A 20,411-nucleotide genomic window follows, 5' to 3' on the forward strand; every position below is an offset into this window, starting at 1 on the left:
CCTGCGTTCCGTGCGGCCTCGTCGCGGCCTCGTCCAGACGAGCCCTCTCTCCTCTGGGCTCAACAGTGCCCTAACTGATCATCGCTTCTGGCATTACCCTGCCCTACCCTACATTGCGTCGTCATGGTGGCTGTACTGCGAAGGCAGCTGGTGGATAGGACCTGGTTCAGCCGACGCCTTGGTTACACCACGGAGCCGTACCTGGGGCCGCGGGGCCGTATCTGGGGCTGCCGGGACCGTACTTGGGGCTACCGGAGCAGTCCCTAGGACTGCCGGGGCATTACCTGGGGCTGCCGGGGCATTACCTGGGGCTGCGCCGCGGGCCGTTTGCGGCGCAGCTGCACTTCCTCGCCGCTCGCCCCGGCAGAAGGGGAGTGGCTGCCGGGGCATTACCTGGGGATGCCGGGGCATTACCTGGGGCTGCGGTGCGGGCCGTTTGCGGCGCAGCTGCACTTCCCCGCCGTCCGCCCCGGCAGAAGGGGAGTGGCTGCCGGGCGCGCTGCCCAGTGAGCCGCCCTCGGTGGGCGGGGCCAGACTGCTGACGTCACTGTCCCGGCTGCTGCCGCCCGAAGCCGGCTGCAGGCGGAGCCGATAGCTCAGTGACGCTCGTAGCTCCAGTGGCTCCCATAGTGCAGCATGCTTGCCGAGGCCAGTGCGAACATGCGACAATAGTTGAGCGCAATGCGACCACGGGGAAATATTATAAAGCACTCCTGAAATGGGCTTTGCTGTGGGCTACACCATATAAAGGTATGCGACTGGCCCCTGCTGCGCGTCGTCATCACTGGGATTTACAACGCACTCAGCTACTAAGGTTATGTAACGTCGCCTGCCTCTCGCCCTGGCAAGAAGGACAGGCACCACGGGGAATCGAACCCCGAACCCCGAACCTCTAGTTTCCCCGAAGCGCAGGCGAACCACTCTACTACGAGTACCCTGGCTCCCGCTGTACAGTCCCCTTATTACGGCGAAAATGATGAGCATTTATCACGTTATCCAGCAGTTGACTGACGCGATCAACGCTGCCATCGCAGGGCTATATAGATCCATTCGACACTGATCAACGACTACGTTGAGCCATGGTCAGTGTGGTCAGTGCTGCTCAGTCCCGCAGTCAGGCATGGCAACAAGCAGCAGAAGCGCACCGTCCGAGCCCAGTCAACACTCATTCAGCACTAGCTGGGCTGTCTGAGCAGGGACGCGCGGACCAGTGACTCTGACTCTGACTCGACGAGCCTCCGAAATCTGATCCGGTGAGTTGACCGACTCTGACCCGGCGAGTCTCCCGACTTCGACTCGGCGAGCCTCTGAGCCCCGGCGGGCCTCGGCCACTTACCCGGGCCGGCAGCGGACTGTGTCCGGGGGAGAGGCTGGTCTCCTCCGCCAAGTGGTCCACGTCCGAGCTGCCCACAGTGGTGCCCTGCAGTGTGATGGACGTGAAGGGCGAGAGCGCCGTCGCAGAGCCTGCGGAGCACAGGCCAGCAAGCCATCAGGACCGGCTGTGGCTCGCACCGCGGCCGCGCAGGGCCGGGACACACGGACAAGCACGGCTGTCCCAGCGCCGGCGATTGGCCGGCCCCGGGCAGACGACCGCGCATGAAAGCAGCGGAGAGACAACGGAACAGAAGCACAGAGACGTTCCCAGCACAGCGGGAATGACCAGGCGCGGCGCCGCATCAGCGCGGCTACCGCGTGAGCCATTAGCCGGGCCGCCCGTAAGCGTCGATTTCCAGTAGCACACAGCGTGGCTGGGGAGTCCGGCAGTCCGGTGGACCGGACTGGGGAGTCCGCCGGACTCGGCCCCCGCCGCAGCTGCCGGCCGCGCTCACCCGCGTCCGGCGACCGCTCTCGCTCCGGCTCCACCTGCACCACGGACACGTGCGTCGGCTCCGGCTGCGGCTTCTGCGCCGGCGGCTCCGGCGGCTCGTCGTGGCGCTCCTCCAGCGTCAGCTCGAAGCGCGGCCGCGGGTCGGCCGGCGGCGGACTGCCGCCCACGATGCTGCAGCCCGAGATCACCACCTCACTGTCGTCCAGCCGCTGGCCGGCCGGCCGGCCGGGCGGCGTGGCGGCAGGTGCTGCCGGCGGCGGCCCTGCGGCGCGACCGGTCAGTCGCGCGGAGCCCAGCACGGACACATGCGCGCCCGCGGCGAACACGACGGCCACAGCGACGGACCGGAAGCGCCTAGTCACGCAGAGGAGCACCAGCCAACAAGGAGGCCAAATGGCCAGCAAGGAGCGTTACCACGGACATGGAAGACGCTGAAATCAAGGATGTATAAACACAGCCAGTCTGGACGAAACCCAAGCGGCGCCCCACACAGTCACGAGGCAAGGATACAGAGCAGACGATGACGAGGTGAAGCTCATCCCCGGAGACAAAACATCCGTACTTACAACTTCCCAAAAGTCTGTCCGACTGCCTTGCCCCTAAATCCAGAGATATGTATGTGAGTGCGTGGGGGGGGGGGGGATAATCGAACACCCCGACACTCATCGTCCCCGACCTAGGGAGCGAGTCGTCGCTTCTGGCCTCTCACCATGCACGGTGCCGCCGCCGCCGCCGACCGTCAGCTGGCGCGTGCCGGGCCGGTCCGGCGGCGGCGTCGTTGGCCCGTCGCCGCCGTTCAGCACGAGGCGAGTGGTGCCGCCGCCGCCGGCGGCGAACGTCTGCACCAGCACCGGCTCGGCCGTCACCAGCGGCCGCTGCTCGGCGTGACGCAGCGAGACCGGCCCGTCACCGGTCGCCGCCGCCGCCGCCGCCGGCGGAGCAGCACGCTGACCGGATGGATTGTCGGGCGGCTGGAGAAGCTGGGGAGGACCTGGAGCAGGACCTGGACCCGGAGCTTCAGCAGGGGACTTAGCCTCTCGCCGCGGAGGAGTCTGAGTCGCCGGCGGCGGAGTCTGAACCGACGGCGGGGGAGTCTGAACCGACGCTGGGGAACTCTGAGTCGAAGGTGGAGAAGTCTGAGCCGACGGCGGGGAAGTGGGAGCCGACGGCGGGGGAGTCTGAGTCGCCGGCAGGGACGTTGACTCCGCGCTGGCGGCAGCAGACTCTGAGGAGCCCTGCAACAAAGGACCCAAAGACGTCATGGCCCAGGACCTTCTCCGAGTCGCGGTCCTCATAGTAACTCCATAACACCACAGGGCTGATACCTTGTCGCCTGCAACTAACTAGAGAAAACATCACTGATCGAAACCAGCTCGCAAGAAACTGCGAGCCAGGTGGTGGGCACGGCTCACACAGAGCGAGGCTGGGCCACAGGAGAGAGCTGCGGAGAGGCGTCCGACAGCGGCTTACCTTGCTGTCGGCCTCGGCAGCCGGCCGCCGATCGCTGGCCTGGCCCTCCTCCTCCTCCTCCTCGGACGGACCCAGCAGCAGCGAGTCGCTCACCCGAGACACGCGGCTGTCCTACCGGCGGCAGGGGAGCGCTCGGTCAACAGGCCGCCAATCACGGCGGCGGGCACACGCGGACACAGCCGGCGGCGGACACAGCAGGCGGCGGACACAGCAGGCGGCGGACACAGCAGGCGGCGGACACAGCAGACGCGAGGCACATCCTAACGTGTGGAAAACCTCACCACGGCGTACCAGACACCACCATTGGAGGGGCAGCATGTTTCGGTGACCCGCGACACCGAACGGTCACGTTCGGTGCTGTGCGATTTCACTGGAAGGACGCACGCACAACTGAGCCCACGTCAGGACATTGGCGATGACACGCGGACGCTCTCCGCGTGACCACGGGGCTGGCTCGCTCGCCACTGCGGGTGTGCAGCTTCGGCTTTGTGACGGGCCAACGGAGCTGGGTCAGGCCGGCGAATGCCGTGGAGCGGAGGCCCACCTCCTCGGCGGCATCCTCGAAGCCCTCGTCGACGTCTGCCTTGTACTCGAGCAGCAGCTCCCGGACCGGCTTGTTGTCCAGCGTGCGGTCGATGAACGGCATCTGCGGAGCAGCAGCAGCGACTGACGGCCCGCGCACCGCCCACCGAGCACACCACGCCGCAACGGATGCCGAGCACGTGACAACATCGCCGTTGAGTGGCCGGCCGGATCGGGAAAACATCATCGCGCCACATTCACTGTTTCAGCTCTAGACCCAATCGTCTTCATCCACAGGTCACGGGGGTTTCTGTTTCAAATCCAGTTGTTTTGCGATAACAGACAAGCGACAGAAGACAACAGAAGCGTATGACCCAAAATCTCTCGGATTGGTATCTAATGCAAAATGTTGACAAATGAGGTTCGCAATCCTTTCAGATATATTATCTTTATTTCACGCGATCCCACCAGATCAAAAGCATACCCAAGTCAGCTCAGGAACCCAGAAGTCCATTTACGCACACTGAGCGCTTGGAAGAGCGGCAAAAGTCGTCAGCTCCTTAACACTAATGACCGCAGCTGCGGAAATACTTGCGCTACGGTCTCATTAATGTTCCACTGTTTTATACCGCACTGGTTTCTAACGAAAAATGACAGTCTGAGGTCTTTGTCAGGTCACGTTAACCACATGAGCGAGTTTTAGCTACAACGTATCGAAAAATGGCCCAGTGCCATTTGCTACAAGTCCGTTACGCACTCTTAGCACTAGGACACCCATTTCCTGTTTCCATTGACATTCACAACGCGCAGTTCTCACGACTTTCAGGCATGTAAGCTTCATTTTGATGCTATCATAGATAAATGTCCTAAGTTGAATTTGAGCAATGATGGCTGGCGACGTTAACAGCTGGCAAATAGTACTCAAACGAGATCTCTGGGCGCATAACTGGTCGGCATTATGATTGACCTGTCAGCATCATTCTCTTATCCGTGTATGCTGCTGATATAAGCAATGATGGCCTTGAACCCATGGCTTTCTGGCAAACACATAACCACGCGCAATCGGTCGTTCGTGACGTAAGTACAGCTTGACGTAGAAGGCTTTACGGTGAATAATGCGCGGGTAAGCATGAAGCAGCCATGTAACTGCAAGGCTGATCATCTACTCCAATGCCCGGTGTCCGATTCCAACGCCGCAGCCTGTGTTCCCCACATCCGGCTGGACCCTGGCCGGCCAGCCGCCCCGCCCCTGGACCACGCTCCTCATTTCACGCCATTTGATCCCGGTTTGAAAGGGGACCGGGCGGGCGTGGAAGCTCGCGGTGCGTCGGGGTGACGCTGAGGCAATGACCGGCGCCAGACCCTCGGCACCGGACCCCCTCCCCCTCCGTCAGCCGGACCTGTGCCGCTCTCCCGGAGAAATCAGCGGGCTCTGCCGCAGTGCAGTGAGCTCAGCATGGTACACTTACACTGCATCGTTCAACTGGGGAGAAGTCTGAGCCTGCTCTAGGCACAAATGGCATGCTTTGGCCAGCACACTACTTCGCCTCTGGATAGTCACGCCTGCTTGCTTCTCCGCGCAATGAGATGATCAGCATGAGAACAAACAGATACATACACTGTCCATGAGAAATGCAAAGCCTCGTTGCATACAAGATTTCCGAAACGTGAGAGCGCGCACAGCACCAGTTCCAGCAAATATGCTTTTTGATGGACATCGTTATAACATTGGTCATTTGTTGTCCGAATCATGGCAAATCACGAGGCTTACGTTTTGCATCTGCTCGTTCATTTCTCCATCATTGAACTTCACGTAATATGTGTGAGCTACGTCGCTGCTCGCAGGCTTGAAGGCGACGTGCGAAGTGATTGATCACCCAGTGACACTTCACCACGGAGATGGGTGTGGTTTGGGCATGCTATTCTATTGCGATATTATATTTACGATTTTCAGCTATGCGAGACACAGACAGCCAGTGCTGAGAAACGGCCGGCCAGGTTTAGAATGGATTTATTTGTTTCTGTCCTATTTTATTGGCATTTTAATTATTTTTACCACCTTCGACATCCAGTTTAACTAGATGCGTTTATGTCGAACTTTAACATAAAGGGCTTTTGGCTTAATGAGTACGACTGTGTTTGAAGATAAGTTTCCACACAGAACCGCTTATACTTACGGGACGGGGAGATTTTGTATGATCGCTTTCCCCCATTCTTTGAAGGTGGTCGGGCTTTTCTAAGGCCGAAGGTCCCGCACTTCATGACAGCTTAAGACACCAGAAGCGCTTCTCAAACATCGGAAACGGGCTCTCAAGGCTTCAAAATAAGATCCTGTGTATAAGGCAGTCACCAATAGAAAAACAGGACCCCCGTAGTGACGATGTGGGAGGCCCCTTAACTGAAAGGTCTCTATGCTCCATTTGGCCCACTGCTGGCTCAATCCTGGCTACACCACTGCTGTGAGACCAATACATGTCATAGCACACTATATAACAACTTATGCCATTGATCCGTAAAGAGGAGCGGTGAGAAAAATGCGGGCCTTTCTCACTGCATGACAAATCTTTCACATCCGCGCGCGACAAGTACACTTTTTCAATATATGTGAGATTCTCTTACTTTCGGGACACTGTGTACATCCACACCAGTAATCCCCTAAAGAAACGTAGTACAGTCGAGTGCGACTCAGACTTAGCACCGAGAAACCGACGGCGCGAGGGTGACATACGCAGGCCGAGACACGTCCCTGCACGTGACCTATTCTCGCGGCTGCACGGCCGGACAAATAACCACGAGCGGTCCAATATTTCCCTTTTCCGCCACAAACGCTGATCTGTGAGACTGCGCCGGCCTCGACATCAGCAGAGCGTGACGGCGCGGGCGACGGCGGACGCGGGCGAGGTAAGGCGCACGGCGCTTCCCATTGCTTAATTATGGAGGCACGTCAGGGCGATCCCACACATTTCTAGCAAATGGGAACGTGACGATAATCGCGCCAGATATGAACCCTGCTCATGTGTCACAGTGAGCGCCGCCTATTATTTCAGGATGCTGGCCACGTTTCGTCCGACGACGGCCAGCGCCGGCGTCGTGGCGGCCGCCTCGGTCGCCCAGCACGCGTGCCGAGCGCCAGTCGCGCCGCAGGTCATGCCCTCCGGCGCGGCCGTGTCCATGTCAGAGGGCACGGTCGGGGCGCCGCTGCCTGGCCACGCTGTGGCCCTGCATGGCCCGTGTTTCCTAAAGAGCAAAATACGGGGCCCGTCCGCACGCGATATCTTCCACGCCTGCCTTGCCTCGCCAAATTTCCTGCAATGCATGCAGCACCCGCTCTGCAGCGCAAAGAATGGTACCCCAATAGCGCCTTATCGAAACCGTGTGCACCCGTGGATACCCCCACGCGCTACTTTTACTCGCAAGACAGCGACACCTGCGGCCGGCCTCGACTCGCCGAGGATTACCAGCCGAGTGATATCTAGCCAGCCGCAAGCTGATGTCCCACCGGCGGCAGATAGCACCTCCGGCGGCAGATAGCGGCTATCTGGAGCCGGAGGTGCGCGGCGGCTGGCCGGTGCCGGCCGGAGGGGTCGGGAGCGGCCGGCCGGCTGTGGCGCCGCACACCGCCGGCCGTGTGGGGCTCTCGACGGAGGCCCGCACGCGTGACAGCAGATGGTCACGGCACATGTAGGTGGCGGCCCACAGAAAACTGAGCCTAGCACGTGTTTGGACGTCCCTCACGTGGGTTGGAGTCACAGCTGAGGACAGCCGACAGTGTGGGGCGCGATGTTAAAGTAACATCCGGTTGAGTGGTGTCTCAACTCTGGAGTGTAACAATACGATGAATTGTTGTTTCTGTTCAAAACTCTGCTTGGACACGTGCAGTGATGTTACTGGCAACGCAAACGCCCTGTTTGGACGGCGCGGCGGCAGGCCAGGCCAGCTGCGCGTCCATTGTGGCTTGTTATTGGATATGTGCGGGCACGCCCGCCGTTCGCCCGGCCACGCGGCCAGGTCACGTGACAGTGCAGGGCCCGCGGCACTGCGGGGCACGTAACCGGACCTGCTCCGCGCTTCACACAGCTCGCCTCGCTCCGAACGTCCGCGTTATCCGGCCCGCTGCTATCGAGACGCTCATCAGCACTTAATGCAGCAGTCACACACCAAAGTGCTGGGGGCTCAGCACCGCACGGCCTTGCCTGGTCGGGATGCCCTCTTCGGGCAGTTTACTTTACAGCCACTGTCATATGTATCGGCAGTTTTCAGCGGCAGTCAGCGACATTTCATCGGTCGTGCGGGGCTATATTTTCAGGGGGTGTCTTGTGGCAAGATGCGCGATCTCACCGAGAGGCCAGAGGACGGGAGGGGACCGGTGTCTGGCACAGCACACCGTAACAGGGTACGAGGAAACAGATTTACGGACAGGATCGGTACACTCGAGCATGATGGAAGCAGAGGAACAGCCTGTTCCCTACAAAGACGCCGAGTCAGACCCTGTACTTAGGACAGACCCTGCGTCCGGGCCAAACTCTCCACCCATGACAAAACTTGTACCCAGGGCAGTCCCTGTACATGGGACAGACCCTGTACCTGGGACAGACCCTGTACCCAGGGCAGCCCCTGTGCCTGGGACAGACCCTGTACCTAGGACGGACCCTGTACCCAGGGCAGCCCCTGTACCTGGGACAGACCCTGTACCTAGGACAGACCCTGTACCCAGGGCCGCCCCTGTACATGGGACAGACCCTGTACCTGGGACAGGCCCTGTACATGGGACAGACCCTGTACCTAGGACAGACCCTGTACCCAGGGCGGCCCCTGTACATGGGGCAGACCCTGTACCTAGGACAGACCCTGTACCTGGGACAGGCCCTGTAGTCGGGCAGACCCTGCAGCCCTACAGGCCGTGTAGCCATAGACCCCGTAGCCGTACCTGCAGCAGGTCTGCGGCGTCGGGCCGGCCGGCGGGCGCCTTCTTGAGACAGGCGCCGATGAAAGCGCTGAACTCCTTGCTCCACTGGCTGGGCCGGTCCAGCGCGGGCGGGTCGTACTTCTGTATCCGCAGCATGGCGCGCACCGGGTTCAGCTCGTTGTAGGGCGGCTCCTGACGGACAGACCGGCGGCTCAGGCGTCAGCGGGGCGCGCCGGGGTCGGGGCCGGAGGCCGCCGCTGCTCACGTCCACCCACATCGCTGTATTGCCAGCCGCCGCCGCCGCCGCCGGGGTCGGCACGGGCGCGCGCGACGCTGACCGCCGCGCCCACTCACCTTCTGCGCGAACTCGATCATGGTGATGCCCAGCGACCAGACGTCCGACTTGTGGTCGTACGTCTCGGTGGGCGACGTCTCGCACACGATCACCTCGGGCGCCATCCAGTACGGCGTGCCGATGAACGTGGTGCGCTTCTGAGCGTTGTGCTTGTTCTTGGCCGAAACGCCGAAGTCGGCTGCCGGAGCGACAGACGGCGACCGTCAGACGCAGCGGCGCTCGGCGCCCGTCAGCCGCGTGGGGCGCAGGCAGCCACACCGGACGGAACGGCCAAAAGTCAGAGCGCACACGCAGCGGGTGTCACGGCTTACGATACGTCACAAGATTGCGGCTCGACGAGAGCGAGCGATGACTGGCCGAGGGGGCGGCATCAAGGACTTGCGGCGGCGCACATGGGGTCTGGAAACGTTCGGACCGCGAAAGAAAGCCGGTGGCAGTACTGACTGAGCTTGACGCCGCCGTCGGTGGTGAGCAGCACATTGCCGGCCTTGATGTCGCGGTGGATGACGTTGTTGTTGTGAAGGTATTCAAGACCTTCCACCATGCCGCGAGCGATATAGGCGATCTGCGGCTCCTTCAGGCCCCGGTCCAGCTCCACCATGATCGAGTCCACCGCGCCGCCGTCACAGAACTCCAGCAGCATCTGCGAGGCGCAGGCAACAGCTCGGACATGCAATAGCAATAAACGACGAATCTTTTACAGAAGAAATTCGTCCGTTGTTTTTCGCACATGAGGAAGATGGACGCGTCCTGCACCAACCCGGATCTCGAAGAGGCACCCAAGATTAAGGTGACAGACCACCAAACTGTTGCCATGCAAAAACCCTTGGCTTGTTCCTCCCAATGGCAGACCTAGCACACTGTCAGATTGTCAGATAACCGGCACAAACAGCAGCAGCAGCACCCACCCAGAGATGCTTCTTCAAAAGGTACGCGTCGATGAGGCGGACGACGTTCTTGTGGCGCATCTCACTGAGGATGTCGATCTCCACCATAAAGCCCTCGAGCTCGTCATCTTCGCTCATCTCACAGACTTTGGCGGCCGTCACCAGACCAGAGTGACGGTGCTGGGCCTGAGACAGCATCACATAGTCACTGGTCACAATGGGTCATCACCAGACCAGAGTGACGGTGCTGGGCCTGAGGCAGCATCACAGAGTCACTGGTCACACTGGGCCATCAGCAAACCAGTGACAGCACTGGGCCTGAGGCAGCATCACACAGTCACTGGTCACACTGGGTCATCACCAGACCAGAGTGACGGTGCTGGGCCTGAGGCAGCATCACAGAGTCACTGGTCACACTGGGCCATCAGCAAACCAGTGACAGCACTGGGCCTGAGGCAGCATCACACAGCCACTGGTCACACTGGGTCATCACCAAACCAAAGTGACAGCACTGGGCCTGAGGCAGCACCACACATATCACTGGTTTTTCTGGGCAGCCAACAAACACCAGATCATACCAAACAGCACCAGCTACATGCAACAGAAGTGTATGCAAAAACATATCGGGCCCTATTAGAGACTTCGAGCACGATGGTAAGGCTGCTGACCACACTCACTATGTTGTGATTGTGTGAACTAAACCACATGTTTAACACACTTGGGGATTGAGACTACATTACAAATCAAAGGACCAGTCCTTCTGAAAGTGGGGTCTAGGTATGCATCATATGAGCAAAACTGGACAATGACATAGTTTGTGCAATGGAAAGTTGGAAGTCTTTGACCCATCTGCAAAAGTATGCCACACAATTTTAAATACACAGGCACACAACACATGAAGTGTAAACAGCAGATGTGCCTAACTGGTGCACTTGAGATGCTAGGACATGCTTTCTGACAGTTTTGAACTGGGGAAAATATAGTTTTCGCACCAAGGCAAACTCATGTATGCACTCTAAACTCCCATCAGGGAAAATGGAAACAGAAACATGAGGGCAAGATAGCAAATGTTCCCAGCCCCTTCTGCAAAATAACATTGCTTTTTGCAATGATACAAAAACTGAAATCACATCTTAAAATGGACTGAAGGCTTCTTCATCCCCTAACTCCCTGCAGGGTCTCTGCTTGTCTTGTAGGTAGTGGCCTTTCCACTCAGATGCTTTAACACGCGCCCGGGTGGCCGGCTAGATACCCTTTGTTTGTGTGGGGGGTCAATTTGACACCCAACCGAGATCTCGGGAACTAAGAGAGCTAGAAGCACCAAATTTACAGGGTGATTTGACCTGTATGTGAACTCATGAAGTTTAAAGTTTGAAGTTCCTAGGTCATGCCCTTTGGGTCAAATAAGATCAAACAAGGTAAAATTCCAGATTGGTCTCCAAAGTGCCTCCAGAACCTAGATAACTGTTTCTAGGCAAAAGGTCACATGCTCAGTTAAGGTCGGTGACCTTGTTTGACCTTTTGAAGGTCATGGTGACCAAAATCATAAAAGATTGCTCAGAGTTTTGCATTGGAATAAGCAACAAAGATTACACTAGGCAGTATGTTTTTAAAAACAAAATGTTGGCCTGGGTCATTATAGGTCAATGACCTTTTCTGACCTCTAAAAAGTCTACGGAGGATGTATAATGCAGTTCCTGCTATCAATAAATTTGAAATGAGCACCAGAAACAATCCCATGCAGCAAGCCCTGGAGTAACAAAACAGTTTGGCTTTGGCTTTGGTCTGACCTTTATACCTGACCTTAGGTCAACATGATTTGCTCATTCAATGGCTTTTTGTCTAAAAAAGCATCTCAGAGATGTATGGCTTCATCTATCACATCAGATTGAACAATTTCATCAACTGTCACATCAGATTGAACAATTTCCTAGAAATTGACCTTGCTGAAACCATGGCCTGAATTTGACCTGCCATAGGTTAGCGACCTCACAAGGTACATAATAATTTTTGGCACCAAATGAGCTGCGATTCAATTGTCTACAGCTATGCAAATTTGTTGTGCCCGTGCTGCGCCGTTCGGAAACCATTCCGGAAAAACCTTCTGGGATCAATTTGAACCCCCGCCTGAGCACATGTTAAGTTGTCTTAGAGATTGGCATGCCCATCACTTTTGGTGCATTACAATAATGAGAGCTGCCTGTGAAATATGCACAGCCTCAAATATTGGGAGTAGGTATTCAAACATTGCCAACCGCACAGCGGACTGTTGGTCACCTGGGTTTATACAAAAGCTCATGGGAAATATAGCAGCTGATGAGAAGCTGAAATCTTGCAGTTACAGTTGCTTTATAGAGCCAATGACTTAACATTTTCCTAATAAAATCAATGCTTTTGGCCTTATCTGGGCTCACCTGATAACTTATTTCATGCATGATGGTGTCCATCACTTTGTAATAGCAACATACATTAAAACACAAAGTTCTGATCTAGCAAACCAACTGCTATTTTACCAGCATTTTACTCAGGGACATGCAATCTGTATAATGATTCTGAGATGGGAGGTTAAGAATAAGCCAAGGCTCTAACAGCTCAATAATAACTAAATGTGTTTTTCACAGCCTTATGCTACTTCCCTTCAAGAAACAAATAATCAAGCTTCAATTGCTGACCCATGTGTCAAATCACCCTTCATTTGAGTAGCATAGACTGTGGCCTGGAAATAATGGACCCTGCCCAACTTCATTTCATGCCTAACCTTTTCCAATTTATGCAACATTCTATAAAAAAGGAGAAGCCCAGCTTGGGGCCAACAAGCATGAGGTCCTCACAAAAGAATGCAAATAACTGCACACACCTCATTGGCCACATGCAAAATAGGAATGGGTTCAAAATATGTACTGGTTATCAAATGGGCACATGACCTTCACACCTTTCTCTCCCATGGCACAGCTGCAAAACACAAAGCAACCAGCACAGGCAGATAATACAGAGGGAATTTGGATTAGATTGTTGGATAACTAAGCATATTTCAGCAGTTAAACAACCAAAATTCTAATGGTGTTCTCACCAGGTACCACAGCTTGCCACCATGCAGCATTCACCCTCCAGCGGGCCACCACTGGGTATGTTACACGTCCCACATGGCCAGTCTCACTGCTTCCACCTACAATGTACTAACCTTGTACACCTTACCGAATGCCCCATCACCTATTTCACCTTGTAGTTCCCAGATCTCCTCCGGGTTAATTTCGACCTTAACATTATTGAGAACGCGGCGCTTTTTTGATGCGCCCTCCCCAGGGGAAAACAAGCTTTTCAGGTTCTTCAAAAATGACATCCTGTTTTTAATGTGCGCCTATGAAGACAGAAAAGGACGGAAAGCAGAACTACGACTTGACCATCCTACCCAGCTGTTGATCACAAGGAGCACAAAGGGGCCAACTCCGCCCCGCCCACGACCCCTCCACCTCAGCGGGAACTACTCCTATTCACGAAGCATCCCGGATAAGCACAAGGTCGATGAATATCGGGCGGAGTAAGTGCTCTGCGGTAGTTTACAAGCCTGTTAGTCCAAGCTGATTTGCTGTTTTTATCGCTGTGAGTGCTGAACATGTGTCCACATTTATGATGTCATATGTATTAGTTCGTGAATATAGAGTTTAAATCTTCCCCTATGCTCTCATTTGAGAGTCACTTATTGCAAGCTCTTAAACTATAGAAAAGCTCACATTTTTTTTTTGTTTTTAGAAACACAGCGTTTTAAAAGCATTCCGATAAAAGTGGTTAAACGTCATGCAGCTGAACCAATCAAATTGCAGGACTGAGAGCCTTTTAGTTTAGTGGTGAGCACCTGTATTGCCTCGAAGTCGTAATGGCGCATGCGATACAAAAGAGAAGCACCGCTGTTTCTGTTTTGTGGCCCACTCAGTCGACAGCATATACGACTCGAGTACACGTTATATGCTTTTTGACACCTACGGCATTGTTCTACGTTACCGCTGGTTTAGATGTGGGGAGAATTTGTTATGCACCTGATCAATGCATCGGTTTTCCTGTGCGTGCTGCGCGGGGTGTGTCGGATTTAGATCAACGTACAGATAATGTGTGTGTTTCGTTAATAACAGTAAAAATGCCCCTCGTCGTAATAACTGGCTTCCCTGCATCGGGCAAATCACAAAGGTGTTCGGACTTGTCAAGTTATATGAAAGAGTCTTTTAAGGGAAAAGTTGTGATCATATGTGAGCATGATTACATTTCTACCAAGGACTCCACATACTCATGTAAGTTGGTGTAGTCTATGTTTGCCAATGGAGCCTCAGGTACAAATGATTGTTAGACTTCATTCCAATATTTTTTCTTTGCACTTCCAATGTCATGCATGCATCATGCATCAATAAACCTACCACTAACATCCTTTGACTGATTTTGCTGCTCTGCCATGTATGTTTGGTGCAACAGATGTTTTTTTGCAAACTGCTCAAGTTACCATTTCATTATCTCCTGTTATTTTAGACCTAGGCACTGATGTTTATTTGATTACTGCACTATTGCATTCTAACTTCTGTTGGAGGCCTGGTGGAGACAGGATGGCAGTAGGTTTTGGTTGTTTTTACTATTTGTGTTTTGATGATTTTTAATAGCATCAAAACAGGACTGGGCCGTAGTATTATGAGACATAAATTTCATGACTTATGTATGCATGCACAACACTGCAATACTGGCTAAAATGGTTAGCTCTTGGCATGCTTCAATATCTGTTGTTTTGCTGCATGCAGCATTACAGCCAGTAATGTTGTGACTAAAATGTTGTGTTATTAGGTATCTAAGGTGTAGACAATGTAAGTAAGGATACAAACTATGACTCCTCTTATTTCCCAGCACCACAAGTTGAGAAGGATGTGCGTGCAGCAATGAAAGGTGATGTTGTTAGGTAAGAAATGGATTAAGGCTTTACCTATGATGCAATTATTCTTCACTGATGAACATGGAAAATACACATTTTTTCATCTATTGCTTTGGATAGAAGGCAGGCAAAAAGAGGAATAAGCATGGTGTTGCTTGCACTTGTTGTATTTTACTTGGAATTGAAGATGGGCTCATTTTTAGGGTGGAGTTAATGCACAAGCTTATAAGCATGCGGTAGTGTGTACAGCATGGGATACAGCCTGAGCTGTCAGAGTCTGGTAAGATCTGTAATATTGTGTATCACCCTCCATGCCAATCATGCCAGTCTATCTCATCAGCATAGTGGGTTTGAGACACATCTCTCATAATACATCTAGTGGTGAGGGTGTGTGTTTGAGTTACTTTAAGTGTTCACTTTTTGTGACTGACTGGGTGGCCTGGAGCCAGTGGCAGAGGTCACACCAAAGGTCAGGTGAAGTCAGGGTAGGACAGACTGTGTCAAGCATTACCATACACTTATATGCCACACAGTTTTGCATTGAACCTGGGATGTTATTGTTCAGTGATGGGATCTAGACCCAGGAAAAAACATTGCTTAACATGGGCTCTGTATGTATCCGTAGTTGTTTCATAAATACACCCAATTAAAAATCTGGGTTAAAGTAAGAGCTTGACATTTTAGGCTAACTGTGCTCTGCAGCTGACATTTTTTGTTGAAAGGAAACGCAACGCACGCTGTCGCGCACCCGTTATGGAAAGCCAGAAACGGCAGTGGCAATATTAAGGCTGAGGAACCATGGCGCAACTGAGACTGGAACCTTGACCCTCACGTGGTAGCCAAGCCCACTTACCACTCAGCCCCTATGGTCCCGTTGCTGACATAGCCCTGGGTGTAATGCCACTAGCGAGGTCTGTAGCATTATGAAATGAAACGTGGATATTTGAAAGGGACAAGAGTACTGCACTCTCATTTGCAAGACCCTGATTCAAATCCCATCAGTTCTATTAAGAGAATTCGGGGTGTGACTCGCACATAAGCCAAATATCATCCAGTCCTTCTCCAGAGCTCAGAACACCTCACGCCAACCGGAGGGTTAACTGGCTGAAGCGTTGTATGCATATTATTACACCAGATGGGGACAGTAGCCCCAACAATTATTCCATCCATGATACCAAAATGTTCTCCTCAGGCAAATATCAAAGGATGACATAGTGATCCTGGACGGCCTCAACTACATCAAGGGGTACAGATACGAGCTGTTCTGCATCAGCAAGAACTGCCGGACGCCGCAGATGACCCTGCACTGCGCCATCAGCGCCGAGGAGGCCTGGCAGCGGGACCTGGCGCGCCCCGCGTCGGAGAGGTGCGTCACCCCGCCTTGTCCTGGCGTCATCCTGGCTGATGCGTAGACCAGCTGGACGAGGCGTTGCCGGAACGAGGGGGTAGTGAATTCGCACGAGCGGGCGAGGTGCAAGTGGTCTCCCGGGCCTTCGGGGGCGACTTCTTTGCTAGGCGTCTGAGCTTGTTTGTGGTGGGTGCATGGATAAATTTAAGTACAATGATGGACGAGCTTTTTACTAGCTTTTTTGTGCGCCTAAATCTAGTGGATCGGCCAATAGGCTACTGTTGAGGTAACATTGGGATCCCTTGCGGGTGAAAAAAATCGCTAATTTCGATACGAAGAACAACCTACTTGACCCTGCGTAATGCCTCAGGTCGTAGGTTCCCGGGAGCCAATTTGCACCCCTCATTTGGCGAAACCCTGGGTCCGTGTCTGGTTCAGAGGCTCAAGGGTGTCAGGGGTGTCCAGGGTATAGGGGTATGAAGTCTTCAGCCAGACCATTCCTGGATGCCTACCCAGGCAGGCTATTTGAAAGCAGTCTATAAGCAGACAAACTGAACTTTTTAGTACTGAATTGTCCTGCGGATGTACTTGATGCACAGTTCGCGCCGCCCTTGCTTGCGCACCTGCCCGTGGCTAGTGCTGCCCTCTGGACCGCCCCTCGCCGCCGTCCGGCCCGTCCCATGACGCGCCGCCCGTCGCCGTAGGTACGGCCGGGCCTGCTTTGACGCGCTGCTGGCGCGGTACGAGGAGCCGGACAGCCGCCACCGCTGGGACAGCCCGCTGCTGACCGTGCAGCCGGACGAGCCCACGCCCTGCGCGGACGTCCTGCGCGCTCTGCTGGACGCCCCGGCGCCGCGGCCCAACCAGTCCACACAGAACGTGCGTGTACCTGGCCGTCCGTTCGGGCCGCTGCCCCGCAGACGGTCCGGTCCGGCCGGGGTGTTGGTCTGTCTTGTCGGCCTCTTGTGTATACCTTAAGCGCTCCCGATACACCTACCTGGCATGCATACGTGCTGTGGGTGTAACGCGTTGTGCGTAACACCACACTGCCGTCACTCTGGTGTTAACACTTGGCCGTTCCGAAAAAGATGCTTCAATTCATTATTGCATTTGCGATATTGCAGCCGTTGCTGGCGCCCACCAACTTCCTGTTCGACCTGGACCGCCAGACGCAAGAGGTGGTGAAGGTGAGCCAAGGAGCGGGGGCCGAGCCACGTGAGACCGCGGTGCTCCGACGGCCAGCGAGCGGGGGCCGAGCCACGTGAGACCGCGGTGCTCCGACGGCCAGCGAGCGGGGGCTGAGCCACATGAGACCGCGGTGCTCCGACGGCCAGCGAGCGGGGGCCGAGCCACGTGAAACCGCGGTGCTCCGACGGCCAGCGAGCGGGGGCTGAGCCACATGAGACCGCGGTGCTCCGACGGCCATCGAGCGAGGGCCGAGCCACGTGAGACCGCGGTGCTCTGACGGCCAGCCTCCGCCCCGGTGTCACCCCCGCGCAGCGGAGTCTCCCCGGCCCTGGGCTGTTGCCGCACCGCTCAGGCCTAGCAATGGCCACCGCTAGATCAGCCGTTTAAAATTATGTTGCGGCAAGCATTAGCGTTGTGCGTTTTCATGTCGGTTTGTCACAAGGTGACGTGCCCAGCGCTTCCGCAGCGGCTAAGACCCGGCCTCTGGTCTGTAGCTCCGCGCTATGATGCGTCCCCGGGTCGGCCGTCGCTGGCTGTGCGCGGTTTCCGTAATGTCTCGCCGTTCACGCGTCGGTCCTCAGCGCTCGGCGGCCATGCGTGGCAGTCTGAGCCGGCTCCGCTTCCGCGTGGTGGCGGCGACCGGGTCACCGCTGACCGACCCCCCTGTCCCGCAGGCCATCATGGCGGGTCAGCAGGCGGCCGTGGAGGGTGACAGGCTGAGCCTGCCCATGACCCCGGAGCGGTACACGGTGTCGGCGCAGCTGACCCTGGCGCAGCTCAGCCGCGCCCGCCGCCAGTTCGTCTCCTACATCAAAACGCACCCTGCCCAGCCGGGAAGCGTGGCCACGCTGTTCGTGCAGTACCTCAACAAAACGGACCGGTGACAGACGGCCGCGTCCGACCCGGCAACATCACCGCCCATTTGTGTCGTACGCCGTGACGGTTTTATCAGAGTGACGTCGATGGCATGCGACCTGTATTGCTGTGCAGACAAGGAGCTCCGAGAGCTCCACATCTCCCCGCGTTACAATACACGCACGGGGCTCGTGTGCCTCCTGTCGCGCTGGGCCGGACACGCTGGCTGCGGAGGGCGGCGGCGGTCAGTCGCCGCATGGTCCGGCGGGCGTCTCGGGCTGCGTGTGACCGGAGGGGAGCAGCGCGGCGGCGGCACCGGCGGCACCGGCGGCCGGCCAGACCGGAACGGCGCGGCGCCGGGCTGGCGGGCCGCTCCAGTGCGCTGCTCCGGCTGGCCGGGTCCGGGTCTGGGCTCTCCGCTCGCCAGCTCAGGCGCGCGTGGCAGCGGCGGCCAGTCAGACACCCTGTCAGCTGGTGCTGGTCAGACAGGTGTCAGCTGAGCTGGGTCTGACACACGTCAGTTGAGACTGCTATCAGTCAGACGCAAGCTGGGCTGGGTCAGACACATGTCAGCTGAGCTGGATCAGACACGTCATCTGAGCTGGATCAGACAGGTCATCTGAGCTGGATCAGACACACGCCAGCTGAACTGGATCAGACACCTTAGCGTATCTGGATTAAACACAAGTCAGCTGAGCTGGAACAGACACACGTCAACTGAGCTGGATTGGACACGTCAGCTGAGCTGGATCAGACAGACGCCAGCTGGGCTAAATCAGACAGCTGAGCTAGATCAGACACGTCATCTGAGCTGGATTAGACACACGTCATCCGAGCTGGACCAGACACACGCCAGCTGAGCTGGATCAGAGACACGTCAGCTGGAGCTGGTCGGACACCGCTCCTATGGGCCGGGTGAGATGCAGTCTGTGGGGACCGGTCGGACGCACGTGGGCCAGGTTGCTTAGTGTCAGGTACGGCACTGTGCCGCCGGTTGTACAGATGGACTTGACAACAGATAGTGACAAGTTGATTAAGTGTCGTCGAACACTGCCAACGCGGTTTACAATGGTGTGGTATTGAGTTTCCGTGGTCTGGTGTTGCCATGATGAGGCGTTGCTGGGGTGCTGTGTTATCTTGTCACGCTTGCGTCGTGTTGCGCGTACGAATGCATCCAGTAAAGACCATGAGCTACGATCTCCATCCGTCCCGTTTGACGCATTCCAGGTACTCGAGACACTCGTGCATTATGCATCTGTCGATCGCAATCGGCATGTCAAACGTATGGTGCCGGAAGCCCCGTAGATGTTCCAGGATTGTTGATGCACGAGATGACCAGCTCTGACCCGCTATAGACCCGTTCTGATTGGCTGTCACTGCCATGCTCAGCTGATAGGGTCAACGAACCCGGCAGTGCATGGCCCAATTGGAAAGCTCGGGAGATTCACGGAAACTGTCGGCTCGGCAACAAAAATTCATACAACATCCGACGAAAGTCTAGGAACAATCTGAAGTGACGCCACACTAGATATGTGGAGACCGTGAACATAATCAACATGGGCAGATTACGTCCGTGACACCAGGCTACGACTTAATGAGCGGAGACAGGGTTACAGTTACAGAACTTGGCTACCACTGCATCGGCAGTCAGCGCTAAGCATGATAATACGGGAGCTGTCCCTTGACAGCTCGTATGCAGATCACAATGGGCCTTCAGTATGCCACTCGTTAAGTGACGATATCTAGCAAACATTCGTAACACTACCAAATTTCGACGTTTCAGGTTGTGTTCATAGTCACGGGTTCGACGTTACAGGTTGTGTTCATGGTCATGGGTTCAACGTTACGGGTTGTGTTCATGGTCACGGGTTCGACGTTACAGGTTGTGTTCATGGTCGCGGGTTCGACGTTACAGGTTGTGTTCATGGGCGCGGGACAAATGATGCCGCTGAATGCAACCAAGTTGCTTGATAACGGCGCACAAAGGCCATTACCTTCTGGTACATTGAAGATCAATGACTTTTGTAGTAAGAATTGCGAATTATAAATACGCATGCATCGACACATTTTTCACTCCTACTCGGCTGCACGTATAACTAAAACATCACATGCGTAACCGCAAATGTAACCAAACCCCAATTAATCG

The 20,411-nt window shown here is 55.5% G+C and overlaps 2 protein-coding genes across 3 annotated transcripts; one reads left to right on the plus strand and one right to left on the minus strand.

The window, feature by feature from the left end:
- Nucleotides 1–108: 108 nt before the first annotated feature.
- On the minus strand, nucleotides 109–10,106 carry LOC119098953 (serine/threonine-protein kinase 10). Its single transcript, XM_037222007.1, has 10 exons — nucleotides 9,990–10,106; nucleotides 9,526–9,724; nucleotides 9,081–9,259; nucleotides 8,748–8,918; nucleotides 3,843–3,944; nucleotides 3,343–3,409; nucleotides 2,933–3,063; nucleotides 1,830–1,902; nucleotides 1,337–1,464; nucleotides 109–201 (listed from the first exon to the last, which is right to left on the minus strand). The coding sequence occupies exons 1-10, from the start codon at nucleotides 10,104–10,106 to the stop codon at nucleotides 109–111; spliced, it is 1,260 nt and encodes a 419-aa protein (XP_037077902.1).
- A 3,796-nt stretch (nucleotides 10,107–13,902) lies between these two features.
- On the plus strand, nucleotides 13,903–18,450 carry LOC119099421 (protein KTI12 homolog). 2 transcript variants are annotated; one of them, XM_037222576.1, is made up of 6 exons: nucleotides 13,903–14,251; nucleotides 14,850–14,901; nucleotides 16,067–16,240; nucleotides 16,927–17,101; nucleotides 17,347–17,409; nucleotides 18,085–18,450. In XM_037222576.1, the coding sequence occupies exons 1-6, from the start codon at nucleotides 14,101–14,103 to the stop codon at nucleotides 18,292–18,294; spliced, it is 825 nt and encodes a 274-aa protein (XP_037078471.1). In that variant the 5' UTR covers nucleotides 13,903–14,100; the 3' UTR covers nucleotides 18,295–18,450. The 2 variants fall into 2 exon arrangements, with proteins under 2 accessions (XP_037078471.1, XP_037078472.1); XM_037222577.1 differs by lacking the exon at nucleotides 14,850–14,901 and having other exon boundaries at nucleotides 14,163–14,251.
- The last annotated feature ends 1,961 nt before the right edge of the window (nucleotides 18,451–20,411 follow it).

The sequence above is a fragment of the Pollicipes pollicipes genome, unplaced genomic scaffold (genome assembly GCF_011947565.3).
Source record: "Pollicipes pollicipes isolate AB1234 unplaced genomic scaffold, Ppol_2.1 Scaffold_4740;HRSCAF=5597_pilon_pilon_pilon, whole genome shotgun sequence".
NCBI lineage: Eukaryota > Metazoa > Arthropoda > Thecostraca > Pollicipedomorpha > Pollicipedidae > Pollicipes > Pollicipes pollicipes.

Coding starts and splice junctions, on each gene's coding strand:
- LOC119098953 (XM_037222007.1), bottom strand. CDS start 10,106: ATGAGCGAAGATGACGAGCTCGAGGGCTTTATGGTGGAGATCGACATC. Junction 9,725..9,989: donor TTTTGAAGAAGCATCTCTGG/GTGGGTGCTGCT, acceptor TGCGCCTCGCAG/ATGCTGCTGGAGTTCTGTGA. Junction 3,410..3,842: donor TCGAGGATGCCGCCGAGGAG/GTGGGCCTCCGC, acceptor TGCCGCCGGTAG/GACAGCCGCGTGTCTCGGGT.
- LOC119099421 (XM_037222576.1), top strand. CDS start 14,101: ATGCCCCTCGTCGTAATAACTGGCTTCCCTGCATCGGGCAAATCACAA. Junction 14,252..14,849: donor CAAGGACTCCACATACTCAT/GTAAGTTGGTGT, acceptor CTTATTTCCCAG/CACCACAAGTTGAGAAGGAT. Junction 17,102..17,346: donor CCAACCAGTCCACACAGAAC/GTGCGTGTACCT, acceptor GCGATATTGCAG/CCGTTGCTGGCGCCCACCAA.